General features: G+C 40.2%; 1 protein-coding gene across 3 annotated transcripts in view; it reads right to left on the reverse strand.

The window, feature by feature from the left end:
• The window catches only part of LOC149163670 (dihydropyrimidinase-like), a 413,279-nt gene extending 394,644 nt beyond the window's left edge, over positions 1-18,635 (reverse strand). Inside the window, exons 1-2 of one of the 3 annotated variants that reach the window (XM_089431800.1) lie at positions 18,438-18,635; positions 18,192-18,347 (exon numbers count right to left, since the gene is read on the reverse strand). In XM_089431800.1, the coding sequence (XP_089287926.1) occupies positions 18,192-18,347; positions 18,438-18,518 (237 nt within the window). In that variant the 5' untranslated portion in view covers positions 18,519-18,635. Of the gene's footprint in view, positions 1-17,811; positions 17,914-18,191; positions 18,348-18,437 lie in introns of those variants that run through there. The other 2 variants (XM_089431798.1, XM_089431799.1) reach the window with 2 other exon arrangements.
• Positions 18,636-19,090: the final 455 nt, after the last annotated feature.

A 19,090-nucleotide genomic window follows, 5' to 3' on the forward strand; every position in this document is an offset into this window, starting at 1 on the left:
TGGATGCACATAGAATAGATAGGAATTATGAAGTAGGAGATCAGGTTTTCATCCGCATCAGATCAAATAAAAGCACTATCTGATTCAAAAAAGTGATGAAACTGTCACCTCAATTTATTGGACCATTCAAAGTCCTGGAAAAAGTTGGACCTGTCGCCTATCGTCTTGCACTTCCACCCCACTTGCATAAAGTTCATAATGTATTTCATGTATTTGTATTAAGACATTACATAGCTGACAAATCTCATAACCTTCAATGGAAGGAACTGCAGGTATCGGACGAGGGAACCATTTCAGTCGAACCATTACATATACTGGAACGTAGGGTTCGGCAGCTTAGGAACCGCCTGGTAAACCAAGTTAAGGTCCAGTGGGACAAGTATAGCCCTAGATCAGCTACCTAGGAAGATACAAAGATCATATGTCAAAGATACCCCAACTTATGTTAATTTTGAAGAACTTAAAGCCATATTTTGTATATATTTACTTTACTTTAAATCAGATACTTAAAACTATTTTGAGATGATCACATGTAAAAATGAAATTTTTATGTTACTGGAACATGATATATGTTATTTGCTTAATTCTACTGGTACGTGGATACCAATATGAAATATGTTATTTAAATTAACATTGCTGAATTATGGATACCAATATGAAGTTTAGTAATTGATTAACCTTGCTATGAAATCTAAATTATGAATTATGTTATGAATGAGAGAGATATAACTTTATTTCATTTATGTATATCGACATGATTGATGAGATAGAGAAAAAAGAATGACTGCGTTTAATATGAAAGTTAACTTACAGATATATGGACTGGATATGGCTAAATACGTTATATGAACACAAAGATCAATATCGTAGATAGCAACATATGTGAAATGCACAGAAAATGTTATTTAAATACAATTTATTTTGAATATATTGATGCATATGTTATAATATGTGGACAAGTGTTTACATTGCAGATAACATTGTTACCAAAACGATCACGTGATGACAAAACTTTAAGAACAATTGAAACTCAATGAGATTCCATGATAGGTTATTGACCCTGGTCCCACTAGGAGGGGTGGAGATATTACCCATCATTTATCCTCCAAAACCTAAAGTCGTGGAAGAACTGTGCGAGTCACGCTCCCCTAGACGTGTGATGATGACTGTCTGATGTCTACTGAGAAATCAGGTCGATATAGTCAATGTTGTCACCCTTGAGGTCTATGAATGGTTAGGTCAGTGTAACTGACGCCATGGCATATTCCAATAGAGGATGGATAGGATGGGAGCAGAAGAGATTAGGAAGGATAAGATGATTCTAAATAGTTTGAGAATTCGGCTGGGGTAGAGCATAACTATTAAAGTTACAAAACTATAAATGTTCAAAACACAAATTTTAAAGTGTCCTCACCTTAAACGAAAATTCAATTATGGAACATAGTCCTTACATGATTATAATAATTGCTAAATAATTACTAATACACTTTATCTAACCTAACTTCAGGACAAAGTCTTCCAGAGGAGGGGTGTATGTAACGACCCATCTCGAATTAAAGGAAGCATAGGGGTATTAGCATGCACGCGAAATATGCATATGATAGCTACATATGCATGCATCGCCTGTACTGTACTAATATACATATTGGTTAATATCATTAAAATGTGTCTATATATTTAGGATAACAAATTAATTAGTGAAATAAATACCTAACTTACAAAAACATAGTGGGGTACTTGACCATAATATATACATATAATTCTATTATATAAAAGTAAAAATGAATGCAATGTATTAAACTAAATACAAAGGAAATATATATATATATATATATATATATATATATTCTAACAAAAAGAAACTATATATGAAATGAAAATAAATTAACATATAAAGAAAGTATGCCTATGTATTAAAGTATGATTTAAAATAGAGCCATAATGTTATAAAAGGATAACTTAAAATAAGCAAAAGGAACCGTAACATAATAAAAGGGATACATAAAGGGAAGTAATTGTATTAAGTCGATAACTGCTTCCACACACTTCTGAAATTATCCAATTAAAGAAGATGGAGAAATTCGAAGCGATGGAGTAACCTCCCCAGTATAAGAGGAGGTAAGGAACTGTAGAGAAGGGAGGGAAAATTTTGACACAAAAGGAGACAAAGGAGAAATTTTGGGGAAATTGATAGAGAGACAGTAGGAAATTATCACAGTGTTACTGATAAAAGGCATTCTAAGCTCAATTGTTCTTGAAGTTTTAGGCACGGGGGCCAGAGTAACTTGAATTTGAAGTACTTTGGAGCTAGGTACTGAAGTTGTGCTCAGTTTAGCAAGGAGATTTTGGTCGTTTTGGTAACGCAACGGGAGCAAGAGTCGCGACAGAGCAGAGACATCTTCAACCATAACTCCAGAGCGACCGCCAAAAACACCATCAAACAGAATTCCAAGTGAGTACTATCAAACAAATAATTAATTCTCTGTTTAATCTGAATAACAATTTTGTTAAACTTTGCTAATAGAAAATTAGGGCATTTTCTGAGTAGCAGTTCCATTAAATTTTGTTAATTGGGTACCTTACACTGCAAGACTCAATTTCAAAATGACAAGGCATAATTTTAGCTTTGGGAGGCCCACCTTCAAACATACGATCATGGCAAATGGGCGAGGGACCACATGGCCGGATCAGGTGGTGGAGAAATGGCATAGTGAGCTAGCTGATGGCTGCAAGGGGATGCTAGTTGCTGGTTGAGGACTATCTTGGCGAAAAATATCTCCTAGGGATATTACCCACAAAATAGTGGGTAACATCTGGCTCCAGCTGAGACGCAACCTCTCGAAGAAGTGAGCGAAGCTCATCGAACGGGAGGTCACGAGAACTCCAGCAATCTCTTAGCTACCGTAGACCTGTCTATGCCAAGTTTAACTTCCTTCCCCTTTTCCTTCTTCCTGTATTCTTTCCTAAGAGGATCCTTCTTTCGATTTACTTTTATTGGAGGATTCTTTTTGGGAGGAATTTTGGGACAGATTCTTTAAGAGAGACTTACTTAGGTAAGGGATCTTCCTTAGGTGATTCTTTAGGAGGTGACGGGTCTTTGTCCTTTTCATTTTGGTAATATTGGACCCCTCAGCACTAAGAATAAGTTCTTCCTTTTCTTCTTTGAGGGTGACCTCACTAATGGGAGGATACATGTATGATCCTCCTAGCAAAATGTTGAAGACATCAGCTTCCATGAGATTGGCTTGCTCATTTGTTTACTCATCCTCACTCTCATCCTCTTCACTTTCCTCATCATCTGATGAAGAGTTTGGCTCAACAACATTAGTTGGGGCCAATGTGTTCGGCATTTGAGAAGAGCTAGGCCTATCTTCTTTATTTTTCTTCTTGGGAAAAGGTTTTCCTTTCCAAGGCGGTGATTTTATTCATAACAAGCCTATCACATGCATTGGCTTCTTTGGTGAATATATCCATTTTTTTAGAATAGCGAAGAGAACGTCTTCATGTTGATCTATTAAAATTGGCAACTAGGGCCAAACTCCATGTGGGTCACCTTATTTATGGAAGCTAATATTTTTCCTAGATTCCTCTTGTTGAGAGGTGTAAGATTGATCTAAAGATCATCCGATTCCGACAAGTATTTATGGAGATATGAATTTATTTGTATTTACTTGACAAATTGTCAAGGTCAGCCATCAGCTAAATGTGTAGCACACATGCCCAGCGAATCATATAAATACAAGTGAGGTTGATTCATTATCAACTCATCTCATCTCAACTCATCTTCTCTCTCCTCATCTTATTGGGCAAGCAAAGTAGCAGCTTCTCTCACACGTGCAAGAAGAAGGACGAATTAGGGCAGCGTTGACTGAATTAGGGCAGCGTTGATTGATTTAGGGCAACACTGACTTTTTTGGGGGTTGCATTGACCAAGTGCTGGGTTTTTTATGGAGCATTGACCAAGGGTTGACCTGCGGTGACTTTTTGGGGGCTGCGTTGACTGGTTAGGGCTGACCGCAAATTGTTGAACTTTGACTGTTGTTTGACTGAGTATTGTGGACTATTTTGGGTTTCTGAAGATAGATGTTGAAAACCGAGTTCTTCAAGTTGACTAGAAGTCAATCCGGGGCTGGTTTGACCAAGTTTGACTTTTTTTATTTAGGGTTTGTTGCTGCTGTTATAAAATTACAGAATTCTGAATTGTATTATTTCTCTTTGTTGAACTATTGAAGATTAAAGAAAAATTGATCAAAGGGTTTCACTGCATTGGGGTTTGTCCTTCGCTAGCCGCCACATCTTGTGTCTCTTGTCTTGGCTTGTTTTTTATCAATCGTTTAATGTTCTATCTGCACTTTACTTTATGTTTATGTGATTGCTAAACAATGGCTAATAAAAAGATTTGAAGTAAACTGCTCTAAGCATAGAACATACTATAATTTAACATGATCTTTGGGTTTCTCCTTCTTGGTTTCAAATTTAGCTCTAGGGTGGTCATTGATGTCAACCTTTGATATTCGCAAGTTTTCTTCAACTTCCATTGCTATTTCTTTAGCCTCGGCCAAGGTGGAAGGTTTCTTATCCCTCAACACATAGGTGAGGTGGCCACAGACGACCTTTATGAATTTGTCAGGAATATTAGTGTCAAATGGCCTCAATCGATCAGGTATATCTTTGACTAACCTATCAAACTTTTGAATGAATTCTCATACGTCATCCCTTCCCTTGGTTATTTGGTAGAACTTTTCAATATTAAAGGTCCCTTGGCAAATACCTGACCACCTTTTCATGAATAATTCCTCAAATTCATCGGAGTCCTTGATGCACCCTGGGGGAAGGCTAAGATACATTCCCTTGCTTGTCCCTCAAGTGATAAGGCAAAAAGCATCATGATTCTATCTTCATCGAATATCAATCTAGGAGACAAATGCCAGTAGAACTCTTCAATAAAACCATGGGCAGTCCAAGTGGTATCCCCTTTGATATTGGGCAACCATCGATTAAATTTTTCAGGTAATGGCTTGGGATCGTTGCTGAATTTCAAAGGGGCAAAGACACTAACCAAGTGTCTTTCACTTTTGGTCATCTTGGGTTGATCCCTTTCGGAGTCAGTGCTTGAAGTAGATGCCATTTCTGGAGATTGATTACTGACTTTCTCGAATTCGAGGAAAAGGGAGGTTCCAACGGGTGATGGAGATCGCTTTCCCCTTTTTGCAACAGCCCTAGTCAAAGGAGGAATGTTGTCGCCTTCAAGTGAACAAGGGGATTAGACAATGAGTGGAGTTGCCAAAGGAATATTTATAAATGTCGTCAATGAATGAATTCCTCAATGATTCACTATGGAGGTCGACCTGCTTCCTCCCTGGCAACGGCGACAAAATGTTACAGGGGACATAAAAGGGTTCCTATGAGGACAACTGCTAGGTCAAGGGAAACTATGGAGGCTTAGCCCACTATCACCACAGCTACGACTCCCTACTCTTTACGGACTTTCACCGATGGGAGGGGACCTGGTAGTTGGGAGGTCACTTGTAAAGTATAGATCAATGAAGGGGCGGACTGACTCAAATGATTCCTTTCCAGAATAGTTTGAAGGATAGGACTTGCTTGCTCTTCAAGTAAGAGGCTTGATCTTCTAGGGAAAGGGATGAGGATTGGAGGGTTGATGTAGTAGTATAAGACTTAATAAAGATGTTCTCAATCCCTAAAATCTTTATGCGAACTTGGATTCTCGAGTAGTGCTTGCTATATAGGCTTTGGTGAAGAATGGGATCGCACGAGGCCAAGTGGACCCAACCCAGGTTAGGGAATGGATTTTGGCAACCAATGATGTTCTTAACCTTGCCAAGGTGAGGGGAAAGGATCAAACAAGAATTTTCTCCCAAAGATGTCAAATTGATCCTACTCGGTCCTAGCCTTGGGAACACTTAGGCAAAACTTGATCCTAGAGCTATGGCTTGAGGTATCTGGAGATTGCACCTTCAAAATCGCTTTAAATTTGGAGGAGAGCAAGGAGACCCACCAACGCAGTTGTATCTAGGAGATCAAAGTTTTCTTGTGGCCAGTTTCCCGGGAAATTGATGCCCTAGGTGACCTAATGAGGCTAGACCTAGGGAGAAAGGGAAAAGGGGTAAAAAGAGGGTTAAAATGATCACCCTTTTTGAGGGACCAGTGCCTAATTCACTTGGGGATATCGAGTCAAGGACAATAATGAAGAAATATTTAGTTTCTCATTCAAAGAGGCTCCAAAAGTCAACTTCGTCCAATGTTAGAGGAAAGAGAAGAAAAGTGACTTTCAAGCATTTATAATTCATACAAATGGTGCAAGATTATCAAGATAACATGATCTCTAGGAGATTTCATTCATCTAACAATGGCCCATACAAAGAATAAGCTAAATAGACACATAATTCCACATTTCATACATGCAGCAATTAGCCCTAATTATAGCGAAATTCAAATGTATGCAGCAACAAGAAAAATAAGATTAAATTTGAACTTACAATGTTAGAGAGTATATCCAACCAGCATCACATTTGCAAATTAGAAGCTCCAAGATAGAAATAGCCCAAATCCATACATCAAAATTCATCCAACATCCAAAATAATCTAAGTTGCAGGAAACGCTGGCAGGGGAGAAGTTTCGTATGAAAACGGAAACAAAACGCGTACGGTACGGCCCCAGAAACGTGTTTCTGGCCATACTGGCATGTTTCTCGAGGTGGAAACGTGGCCAGTACAGCAAAAAACGCGTTTCTGGGCCGTACGACGTCGTTTCCACATGCCACTTGACTTTTTTTTAATTTTTTTTAATTAATTTGTCTTCTAATATTTAATTAGGTTTTTATAATCCCTTCTAGTTGCTTCTAGATGCCTGTCTAAAGTTATAAAAGTGAACTTTTGCCCTAGTGTTGATATGCAGTTCATGGTAATGTTAAATTCTTAAAGTAAAAGTGATATTCTCCTTTATTTTCATTTTCATCCTTTTACTTAAATTTTTAACATTACCATGAAATGACTCAGGATGTTTGAGAGTGGTTTCGCCCTCATTGGATTTCATATGGAGAAAGTAGAATCTTAGATTTCACTCAAAATCAAGCAGACTTATCTATTTTTCAGGATTTCAGGATTGGGGGGATTGCAATGTTTCCATTGGATTTTATCATGTAGTAGGGTATGGAACTTGTATTTAATCAAGAGAACCAAGCCCTCTATGCAGGGGAGACTCCCAATAATCAAGAGCATGTAGGGTACTAGGGTATGAAACTTGTATTTAATCAAGGCACTAAGGTCATTTGACTATGTAGGAGGAGACTCCCAATCAAGCACAAGACAAGAAATTAGAAATTTCTCGTGGCTGATTTTGGATATTTCTATTTTCATTATGTGATCATTCATGAGTAAATGTGATGTAAATTTAGAGACTTACAGTTTATGCATTAACAATTGACAATTTTATCATAATGTAATAAATTAGAATGTATCGTATATGCTTTATGATTGCACATATTTCTTAGATGTCCTAATATATATATATATATATATATATATATATATATATATATTCATATTCGCGTTTCCCTGTTTCCAAAATTTGGGGGGTCACGTTTCGTACCCGTGCCCATTTCGGAAACTCGTACTCATTTCCCCGTTTCGTGCAACCTTGAAAATAATCCTCCAAGGAAAAAAGTGTGAAATTCTCCAAAGATAGAGAGATCCCAAGTCAAGTGATGATACAAATGAATCCAACTAACTCTTATTTATACACCAATTAGGAGTTTGATTTAGCTAATGAGCCTACATTAGCCCCTAAAAATAAAATAATGTGCAAATGACCTAACTTTGGTGACAAGCCCACCAAACTAGCTCACAAATGAAAAGATAAGCCTCTCAAGAGGACAAATAATAATCTATGCATGTCGTAGGGCCCTCTAAGAGGCCTAATGAGGTCCATGGGTGCCACAATGAAGAATAGGACCCTCAAAAGCAGTGGACAAGGGGTTGGCCCCTTGTAATAACCTATGGTGCTCCAAATGACTGTGGGGGTACACAAGTGTCCTCATGGGTCTCCAAACAAATCGAAGATGCCTATAGGTTGCCCTCAAGGGCTAGGATGACAATGTAGGAGATGCCACATCATTGTAGAAGTCCTAGATCATCTACCAAGTGTGTGGTGTAGATCTGGGGCCAGCTGGGCATGATGGATCAGGTGCATCCTCCTCGTCCAATAAGTGAACCACGAGCAATCTCTAAATGGTTGTGGGGATCCATGAAGTACAATTTGCTGCTGTGGAGGCCCATGGCTCTCAACGCTCACCCTATATGTGCCAATGTAGCCCTCTGGAGGATTAGGACCCTGTATATACTATAGGGAGACCAAACCCCTAATGGAAACCATCTACAATCCTACATAAGATCTAATGCATCCCCTAGGGTTCTAGTACAACAAGTCATTAGAGAAATCGAGTAAATGAACTTAACTAATCAAGGACCACAAATGGAGACTTCATAATGGCCTTCCCTTCCATACTGAGCTTTGGGTGTGCCAATGTCTCCTAAACTCCCAATGGAGTTAACCAAGTACCATATTAGGTGGTTTCTACTTCTAAAGGGGATAATATAGTCAAGGTACATCCGTCAAAAGGTGGTGGCATGTGATAGATAGGTGAATGATGTAGAGAATGAGAGGGAGCAGCCCTGGGTCACACTTGGGACACAAGGGTAGCCAATAAGAGGGAAACCCACACTTGGGTTTATAATGTATAGGAGGGAGCAATTGTGGTACATGCGGTGCCCCGAACTTGATTTTTCCACCCTTCCTTTATGCCTTTTGCCTTTTTTGTGAATTTTTTTTATTGACTGCTCGGGGCTCAAGGGGTTAGAGCATGATGTGTAAGATATAGCAGTGAATTCCCCCCTTTAAGGTGGGGCAATTCATTTCCCCCCAGGGGTTGGGGCAATCATGGTTTCCTATATAGTCAGGAAGGTTCATAGAACCTGTTAGAACCAGGGAGATGGCCATGATGATGGGGTAGAGCTTCATGTAATGGCTTTTGCCCACGTGCTAAATGTCTTTGTCCCGACCATCTTTTGCATTTTGTGGTACTTTTCCTATTGAATGTGGCCATATATGTTTTTGACTTTCTTTTTAGTTGCATCAACCTCCGGGATTCATTCCAAACCATGACCCAAGGTGTGGGCAAGGGGAAGGGGTGACCCTATGTGGACCCGATGGAGGAATGTGGACTCAAGTGGGAGAAGTGATGGATGGGGCAATAATAAATGGAAAGGGGGTAATATAAGTGGATAAGGGAGCAGGACCACGCAACCAAAATGGGGGTTTCCCATGAAATACCATCCCTTAAACCAAGTGGTCAGTAAAAGAGATCCCACGAGACTAGAATCCAAGGTGAAGTCCTAAAAGGGATTTAGGGTACAGAAGCACAGACCTAGCCCATTTTTTTCCGCCGAATCCCCCAATTAATCCATACCCAGAAGTGTCAATGACAAGCAAACTAAAAGACTCAATTTCAAAATGACAAGGCATACCTTTAGCTTTGGGAGGCCCACCTTCAAACATACGATCATGGCAGATGGGCGAGGGACCACATGGTCGGCTCAGTTGGCAGAGAAATGACACAGTGAGCTAGCTGATGGCTGCAAGGGGTTGTTGCCTGTCGGCTGAGGAACATCTTGGAGAAAAAAATTCTCCTAGGGATATTACCCAGAAAATAGTGGGTAACATCTAGCTCCAACTGGGACGTTATCTCTCGAAAAAGTGGGTGAAGCTCCTCGAACGAGAGGTCATGAAAACTCTAGCAATCTCTTGCCTACCATAGACCTGTCACCTTTACATACAATGGATGGACAAAACCGCGCAGCATGCTTTCGTGGCATCTCATGATTGCACATGCTAATATGTTAGGCCATAAAATCGACGGAAATATCAATATATGCAGATTTTAATCTAAGTGCAGCTAATCTACCATGAGAAATATCATATGATGTTATTTCTAATGCAAAATTCAACATGTAATGCAAAATTCAACATGGTTTGCTAAGAGAGATAGAATCAGTGATAGGGAGAGCAATTGAGGGGCATTGAGTACAGAGAGACGGAGAGGCAGAGATAGTGTCGGGAGAGAAGTAGAGCAACTAGAAAGAGAGACGCAGGAGCAGCCAGTGCTCACGCAAGGCCACGCAGAGGCAGCTAAGTGTTGCGTAGAGCACCAGAGAGACCAGCGTAGCTGACGCAGAGGCTCAAAGAGCTGACACGGGGCCTCCTGGGGCTGACACAGGCCAAGATAGCTGACGCAGGGCCAATGTTGGGCTAGGAGAGGCTGACGCAGTCCAGATTGGGCAGACGTTGGGGTTTCTGGGGTAGATTGGTGCTGAGTAGCTACCAGAAGGATTATTCAGGGTTTCAGCCAGTAGATTTGTCAGAAACTGAGAGGTATTACTGCCAAGGAAATTCTCTGTTGGGTAGGCCAGTTTCGGCACCTAGATTGTACTCTGATATTGCTTAATAAGAAAACTCTCAGATAGTTGCACCGGTTTTCCCACATTGGGTTTTTCCGGGGACATTAGTCCAAAAATAATGGTGTCATATGGTGTGTTTGTTCTTGTTTCTTTTAGTTGATGATCTGTAATATGTTGAGCATGCATTGGTGATTATTTTCAATATTTACTTTGTAAATAACTTGTAAGGAAAAATAACAAGTAGGTAGGAATAAATCCATGAAGGGTTTCTAACTAAGTAAACCTAGAAACTTCAACAGTCAAGAATATTAGCGTCAGATGACCTCAATCGATCAAGTATATCTTTGACTACCCTATCAAACTTTTAAATGAATTCTCGTATGTCTTCCCTTCCCTTGGTAATTTGGTAGAACTTTTCAATATTAAAGGTCCCTTGGGCATTACATGACCAACTTTTCATGAATAATTCCTCAAATTCATCGGAGTCCTTGATGCACCCAAGGGGAAGGCTAAGATACCATTCCCTTGCTTGTCCCTCAAGTGATAAGGCAAACATCATCATGATTTTATTTTCATCGAATATCAATCTAGGGGACAAACGGCAGTAGAATTCTTCAATAAAACCATGGGCAGTCCAAGTGGCATCCCCTTTGAATTTGGGCAACCATCGGTTAAATTTTTCAGGTAATGACTTGGGTTGTTGTTGAATTTCAAAGGGGCAAAGACACTAACCAAGTGTCTTTCACTTTTGGTCATCTTGGGTTGATCCCTTTCGGAGTCAGTGCTTGAAGTAGATGCCATTTCTGGACATTGATAACTGACTTTCTTGAATTCAGGGAAAAGGGAGGTTCCAACGGGTGATGGAGATCGCTTTCCCCTTTTTGCACCGGCCCTAATCAAAGGAGGAATGTTGTCGCCATCAAGTAAACAAGGGGATTGGACAATGAGTGGAGTCACCAGAGGAATATTTATAAATGTCGTCATTGAATGAATTCCTCAATGATTCACTAGGGAAGTAGACATACTCCCTCCCCAGCAACGGCGCCAAAATGTTACCGCACAAACTAGCAGGGGACCTAAAAGGGGTTCCTATGAGGACAACTTCTAGGTTAAGGTCAACTATGGAGACTTAGCCCACTGTCACCACAACTAAGACTCCCTACTCTTTACAGACTTTCACCAATGGGAGGAGACCTGGTAGTTTGGAGGTCACTTGTAAAGTATAGATCAATGAAGGGGCGGAGTGACTCAAATGATTCCTTTCCAGAAGAGTTTGAAGGATAGGGCTTGCTTGCTTTTCAAGCAAGGGGCTTGATCTTCTAGGGAAAGGGGATCAAGATTGGAGGGTTGAGGTAGAAGTATAAGACATAATAAAGATGTTCTCAATCCCTAAAATCCTTATGAGAACTTGGATTCTCGAATAGTCCTTGCTATATAGGCTTTGGTGAAGAATGGGACTGCACGAGGCCAAGTGGACCCAGCCCAGGTTAGGGAATGGATTTTGGCAAGCAATGATGTTCTTAACCTGGCCAAGGTGAGGGGAAAAGATCAAACAAGAATTTTCTCCCAAAGATGTCATTAGGCTTTGGTGAAGAATGGGACCACACGAGGCCAAGTGGACCCAGCGCGAATTAGGGAATGGATCTTGGCAACCAATAATGTTCTTAACCTGGCCAAGGTGAGGGGAAAGGATCAAACAAGAATTTTCTCCCAAAGATGTCAAATTGATCCTACTAGGTTCTAGCCTTGGGAACACCTAGGCAAAACTTGATCCTAGAGCTAGGGCTTGAGGTATCCAGAGATTCCACCATCAGAATTGCTTCAAATTTGGAGGAGAGCAAGGGGACCCACCAACGCAGTTGTATCTAGGAGATTAAAGTTTTCTTGTGGCCAGTTTCCCGGGAAATTGATGCCCTAGGTGACCTAATGAGGCTAGACCTAGGGAGAAAGGGAAAAGGGGTAAAAAGAGGGTTAAAATGATCACCCTTTTTGAGGGACCAATGCCTAATTCACTTGGGGATATGGAGTCAAGGATAATAATGAAGAAAGATTTAGTTTCTTGTTCAAGGAGGCTCCAAAAGTCAACTTCGTCCAATGTTAGAGGAAAGAGAAGAAAAGTGACTTTCAAGCATTTGTACTTCATACAAATGGTGCAAGCTTATCAAGATAACATGATCTCTAGGAGATTCCATTCATCTAACGATGACCCATACAAAGAATAAGCTAAATAGAGACATAATTCCACATTTCGTACATGCAGCAATTAGCCCTAATTATAACGAAATTCAAATGTATGTAGCAACAAGAAAAATAGCGTTAAAATTGCACTTATGATGTTAGAGAGTATATCCAACCAGCATCACGTTTGCAAATAAGAAGCTCCAAGATAGAAATAGCCCAAATCCATACATCAAAATTCATCCATTATCCAAAATAATCCTCCAAGGAAAAAAGTGTGAAATTCTCTAAAGATAGAGAGATCCCAAGTCAAGTGATGATATAAATGAATCCAACTAACTCCTATTTATACACCAATTAGGAGTTTGATTTAGCTAATGAGCCTACATTAGCCCCTAAAAATAAAATAACGTGCAAATGACCTAACTTTGGTGACAAGCCCACCAAACTAGCTCACAAATGAAAAGATAAGCCTCTCAAGAGGACACATAATAATCTATGCATGTCGTAGGGCCCTCTAAGAGACCTAATGAGATTCATGGGTGCCACAATGAAGAAGAGGACCCTTAAAAGCAGTGGACAAAGGGTTGGCCCCTTGTAATAACCGTGGTGCTCCAAATCACTGTGGGGGCACACAAGTGTCCTCATGGGTTTCCAAACAAGTCGAAGATCCCTGTAGGTTGCCCTCAAGGGCTAGGATGACAATGTAGGAGATGTCGCATCATCATAGAAGTCCTAGATCATCTGCCAAGTGTGTGGTGAAGATCTAGGGCCACTGGGCAAGATGGATCAGGTGCATCCTCCTCGTCCAATAAGTGAACCACGAGCAATCTTTGAATCGCTATGGGGATCCATGAAGTGCAATCTACTGCTGTGAAGGCCCATAGCTCTCAACACTCACCCTATATGTGCCAATGTAGCCCTCTGGAGGATTAGAACCCTGTATAGGGAGACCAAACCCCAAATAGAAACCATTTGCAATCTTGCATAAGATCCAATACGTCCCCTAGGCTTCCGATACAACAATTCATTAGAGAAATCGAGTAAATGAGTTTACCTAATCATGGACCATAGGTTGGGACTTCATAATGGCCTGCCCTTCCATAATGGGCTTTGGGTGTGCCAATGTCTCCTAAACTCCCAATGGGGTTAACCAAATACCATATTAGGTGGTTTCTGCTTCTAAAGGGGATAATATAGTCAAGGTACATTCGTTAAAAGGTGGTGGCATGTGATAGATAGATGAATGATGCAAGGAATGAGAGGGGGTAGCCCTGGGTCACATGCTAGGACATAAGGGTAGCCAATAAGAGGGAAGCCCACACTTGGGTTTATAATGAGGAAGGAGCAATCGTGGTACATGAGGTGCTTCGACCTTGATTTTTCCACCCTTCTTTTATGCTTTTTAATGATTTTCTTTGATTGACTGCTCGGGCTCAAGGGGTTAGAGCATGATGTGTAAGATATAGCAGTGAATTCCCCCCTTTAAGGTGGGGCGGTTCATTGCCCCCCAGGGGTTGGAACAATCATGGGTTCCTATATGATGAGGAAGGTTCATAGAACCTGTTGGAACGAAGGTGATGGCCATGATGATGGGGTAGAGCTTCATGTAATGGCTTTTGCCCATGCTAAATGTTTTTGTCCCAACCATCTTTTGCATTTTGTGGTACTTTTTCTGTTGAATGTGACCATATATGCCTTTGACTTTCTTTTTAGCTGCATCAACCTCTGAGCTTCATTCAAGTCATGACCCAAGGTGTGGGCAAAGGGAAGGGGTGAGCTGACCCTATGTGGACTCGATGGAGGAATGTGGACCCAGGTGGGAGAAATGTGGACTCGATGGAGGAATGTGGACCCAGGTGGGAGAAGTGATGGATGGGGTAATAATGAATGGAAAGGGGGTAATATAAGTGGATAAGGGAGCAGGACCACGCAACCAAAATCAGGGTTTCCCATGAAATACCATCCCTGAAACCAAGTGGTCAGTAAAAGAGATCCCACGAGACTATAATCCAAGGTGAATTCCTAAAAGGGGTCTAGGGGACAGAAGCACAGACCTAGTCCATTCTTTCCGTTGAATCCTCCCCATTAATCCATACCCAGAAGTGTCCATGATAAGCAAACTACAAATCTCAATTTCAAAAGGACAAGGCATACCTTTAGCTTTGGGAGGCCCACCTTCAAACATACGATCATGGCAGATGGACGAGGGACCACATGGCTGACTCAGGTGGTAGAGAAATGGCACAGTGAGCTAGTAAATGGCTACAAGGGGTTGTTGGCTATCAGTTGAGGAACATCTTGGAAAAAAAAATTCTCCTAGGGATATTACCCACAAAATAGTGGGTAACAGGCTCCATGAGACCATCAAGGCCTCAAAGATGATAAACAAGCTTATAGACTCCACGCAAGCCTTGTTCTCCACAATCAATAAACTGGACGACTTAATAGAGCATCAGCGGTGCTCTTTCCAGTCCTTTGCAGAGGACAAAATTCTAAAGCATAACACTTCCACGGATTCCTTGTTGGCCAGGATAAATGCTGAGGTCCAACAGCTTACTGAGCGAGTGGCGATCTTGGAGGCTTCTAATGTGCGAAGGGTTGTTGAGGAGGGTGGCATTGTTGGTGCTTGTGCTAGGTGTAGAAGGGGTCATAGAGCTCGTGACATGGAGGACTTCGAGCATGGCCCGTAGTGACATTTCATCCTGGTCCTGAATTTAGTTCGTATAAAATGGATATAAATTTTTTTTGTAATGTAAAACCCAGTGATGATAGCATGCAAGTTTTTTTTTTGCTAGGCTCTTTTTGTAGAATATACAACATCTTTTTTGTTTGAGGAGTATTGCATGTAATGATGACAATAAACATTTTGTTTACTCATTCGAAGATCTCCTTTTGTTGTGACTCAAGATGTAAGGGTACTCACCCTAAACCCAGACTTTTATTAATACCAGCATAGAACCATCTTAAATACAAATCTAATATGAGCCAAGAGGGATCCAATCTCTTTAAGTGCAAATTTTTTTATGAGCCCACATTATTTCAATGTTTTGAATAGTTATTTAATTTTTTATTTTTTTTAGATTTTTTTAAATTTTTATTTTGGCATATATGAACAAGATTTCAACTTTGATGACGGACGGACATACTTACACATCTACTGGGATGTAAAATGAGCCTCTCGGCTCAAACATCCTACACCAAACTTTGTATCATCTTACATATTTAATACATTTATTATTTTATCCTATTGTATATATTATTCCTCACAATGTGACCTTAAATATTCTGTGGCGATCTAACTACGTTCATTACAAGTGATCAGCTTGTTCCCTGAGGCATGTGGCCATCTCCACTTTTGCTTTGTCTTGTGGCCATTCTCTCCCTCTGGCTGCTTGCCATTCTAGTTCCATGGCCTGTGGCCTTCTCCCTGGCTAGCAGTCATTCTAATTCCCTGGCCTGTGTCAATTTTCTCTCTGGCTGAGATACACATCTAACTCCCTGGCCTGCAGCCATACCCCCCATCCCCACTTGCATCATCTGACCATTTGTCTCTCTGCCCATGGTAATTTTATTTTCTCTTTTCTGGCAACAATTTAAAATTTAAGAGAGAGAGATGTTGAAGAAAGTAGACCAATCTTGGATATTGCGCTTCCAGTATCTAAATAAACTCTGATTTGGAGCACAGAAAAATGGTTTGAAAAATAATAAATACAGCGGTCTAACTGAAAAATAAAAGAAACATCTCAGGCCGTCAAGCTCTAAGGCTTGTAATCATTATAATATGTTTGAATATTCCAACTACATTGTTGATTTCATTAATCTCTCACTGCTGCGACTGTTAAAAGTGCTGTCATTGTTCGGCAAGGTGATCAATTAACTTGGATTATGATCGAGCTTGAATTGACCTTGTTCGCCAACATAATTCGAGCAGTTTATTGTCAAATATCCGTGAGGCTTTTTTATATTCTTCCAAAAAATCCATGGAAAAGCAAGATAGGGTTTACCAGTTCCCACTAGTTATTGTCCTCCCTTTTGGTACAGGATCCATGTTTATACTTATCTTTCCTAATTTAAAATACAGCGAAAAATCTCTCATGCTCGACACTAGAAATTGAATACTCTCTTCTAATGTTGAGTTTGCAATTCTGTCAAGGGGTTCAGGTTCAGGACAGATGCACCAGGCAGGTGTAAATCAATGAGGAAGTCGCAAATGAGTGACAGATGTTGGAATCACATTGCCGTTACACCAAAACCGGTAGGTGTTACTAATCGAACACATCACAAGGGTTAATGGATTCTCGAGAGACTGTTAGGCACATGTCGCAAAACAACACGGGCTGGATTCTCGAGAGACTGTTAGGCACATGTCGCAAAACAACACGGGGAGCCGTGACTTTCATTCTTCCAACAATCTCCCCCGCGTAATTAGGGTGTGTTTTGAACTCGATACTTTGGCGCTGATACCACTGGTTGGAATCACAGTTGCTGTTACATCAAAAACCCACTAGTGTTAGTACATGAACAGATCACTAAAGTTAATGGATCAGGAGGCTGTTAGACACATTTCGAACAGGCGGCAAGTTGACTTTCATTCTTCCAACAATAGATTCAGTCCATTTCCAGATGAGACGGTCCCATGAATGCATAAACTGAGATCGAAACCGTCAGATTTCCTATTTAGTTGCATTTGGTGGTTCTACCTTCAATTCTATCTAAAAGTGAATATGCCAATTAAAATCAGAAGTACAAGTCCAACTAGGAGGAGGAAGAACAATGTTAATGGAACAGAAATCTCAGACAAGGAATATGCCATTACAGTAGAATGATTGCAATTGAGGGCGTCGCATGCGTCAAAACCACATACCAGATAGGATCCACAATGCATGACACAGAAACCGCTGGCCATGTTAGAAAATGGAGTTTCCATCCTTATCCCTAGCATGGGAAAACTAGAAGGGCTAGCTACTTGGGTAAACCTAAAGGCCAATGGAATGTTATAGCAAGTAGGCCTAAAAAAGTACAGAGTGACAAAAATCCACCTCAAGGTATTTGTGCCACACTGCAACGATTCGCAGATGATATCAGAAATCATCTTGGGTAAATTCAAAAAAGGACACTGCGAATCGTGAGTACAAAACAAACGGGTCCACAAACCTGAATGCTTGGTTGAACAGCAACAATAACTTCATCTTCGATGTAAACATCTGCCAATTGAGGGCGTCGCATGGGTCAAAACCACATACCAGATAGGATCCTCAATGCATGACACAGAAACCGCTGGCCATGGTTAGAAAATGGAGTTTCCACCCTTATCCCTAGCATGGGAAAACTAGAAGGGCTAGCTACTTGGGTAAACCTAAAGGCCAGTGGAATGTTATAGCAAGTAGGCCTAAAAAAGTACAGAGTGACAAAAATCCACCTCAAGGTATTTGTGCCACTGTGCAACGATTCGCAGATGATATCAGAAATCATCTTGGGTAAATTCAAAAAAGGACACTGCGAATCGTGAGTACAAAACAAACGGGTCCACAAACCTGAATGCTTGGTTGAACAGCAACAATAACTCCATCTTCGATGTAAACATCTGCCAATTGCTGGCGGTCAGCATTCACAACAGTTCCTCCTTTGATCAACAATTTTGAGGAGGAAGTTTTATCCATGCATTCCCATTCTTCTGCAGCAGTGCATATCTGACAGTAAAATCCAATTCATAGAATTTGTATTAGAATTTATTATTATGATTTTTCTGATTATGTAAGCTAAGATAGTGTATTGCTTACTCCAGTTTCAGCTATTCCATAGCTGATTTGAAGGCAAAACACATATGCTATTAAAAGCAAAACCCCCATTCTGCAACTCATCCTTCCACTTTGCCCACTCTAATTGAATCCTTCCACTTCGCCCACGCTAATTGAGTCAACCGCCATCTTATGCTATATATTATTCCTATTCCGTGTATAACTACCCTGTTATATGGAATCTTCAACGCTCGGCTTGTCAAATTTCATCGATAACAAAGGCGGAATATAATGTGATGTAAATAAATTTTATCTTGGCAATTAAGTTAATCCATGCATTTTGAATCAATTTCCTTTTGGTCATTATACATGCATGATGCTTTTTATTTCATTGATGAAAGGGAATTTTTTATTTATGGAATTTAAAAATTAATATAAATTTATAGAAGGGTGGGAAAATATTAAAAAAAAAAATTACCTAAAAAATTTTAATTATTATTATCTAATTTTAAGGTCATTGGTAACCTAGACACTAAATTGTGATAAGGGATCCTCCATGCAGTGATAAAATTTTATTTATAAATTAATTATTATTATCTGAGATTAAGCGGGCAAGCTAGACACCAAATGGTGACAAAGGACCCATCTCTAATTATTATTATCTAATTTTAAGGTTTTGTGCAAGCTAGACACCA

The sequence above is a fragment of the Pinus tabuliformis genome, chromosome 5_1 (genome assembly GCF_031772625.1).
Source record: "Pinus tabuliformis cultivar Carrire ecotype Pingquan chromosome 5_1, CPIR1, whole genome shotgun sequence".
NCBI lineage: Eukaryota > Viridiplantae > Streptophyta > Pinopsida > Pinales > Pinaceae > Pinus > Pinus tabuliformis.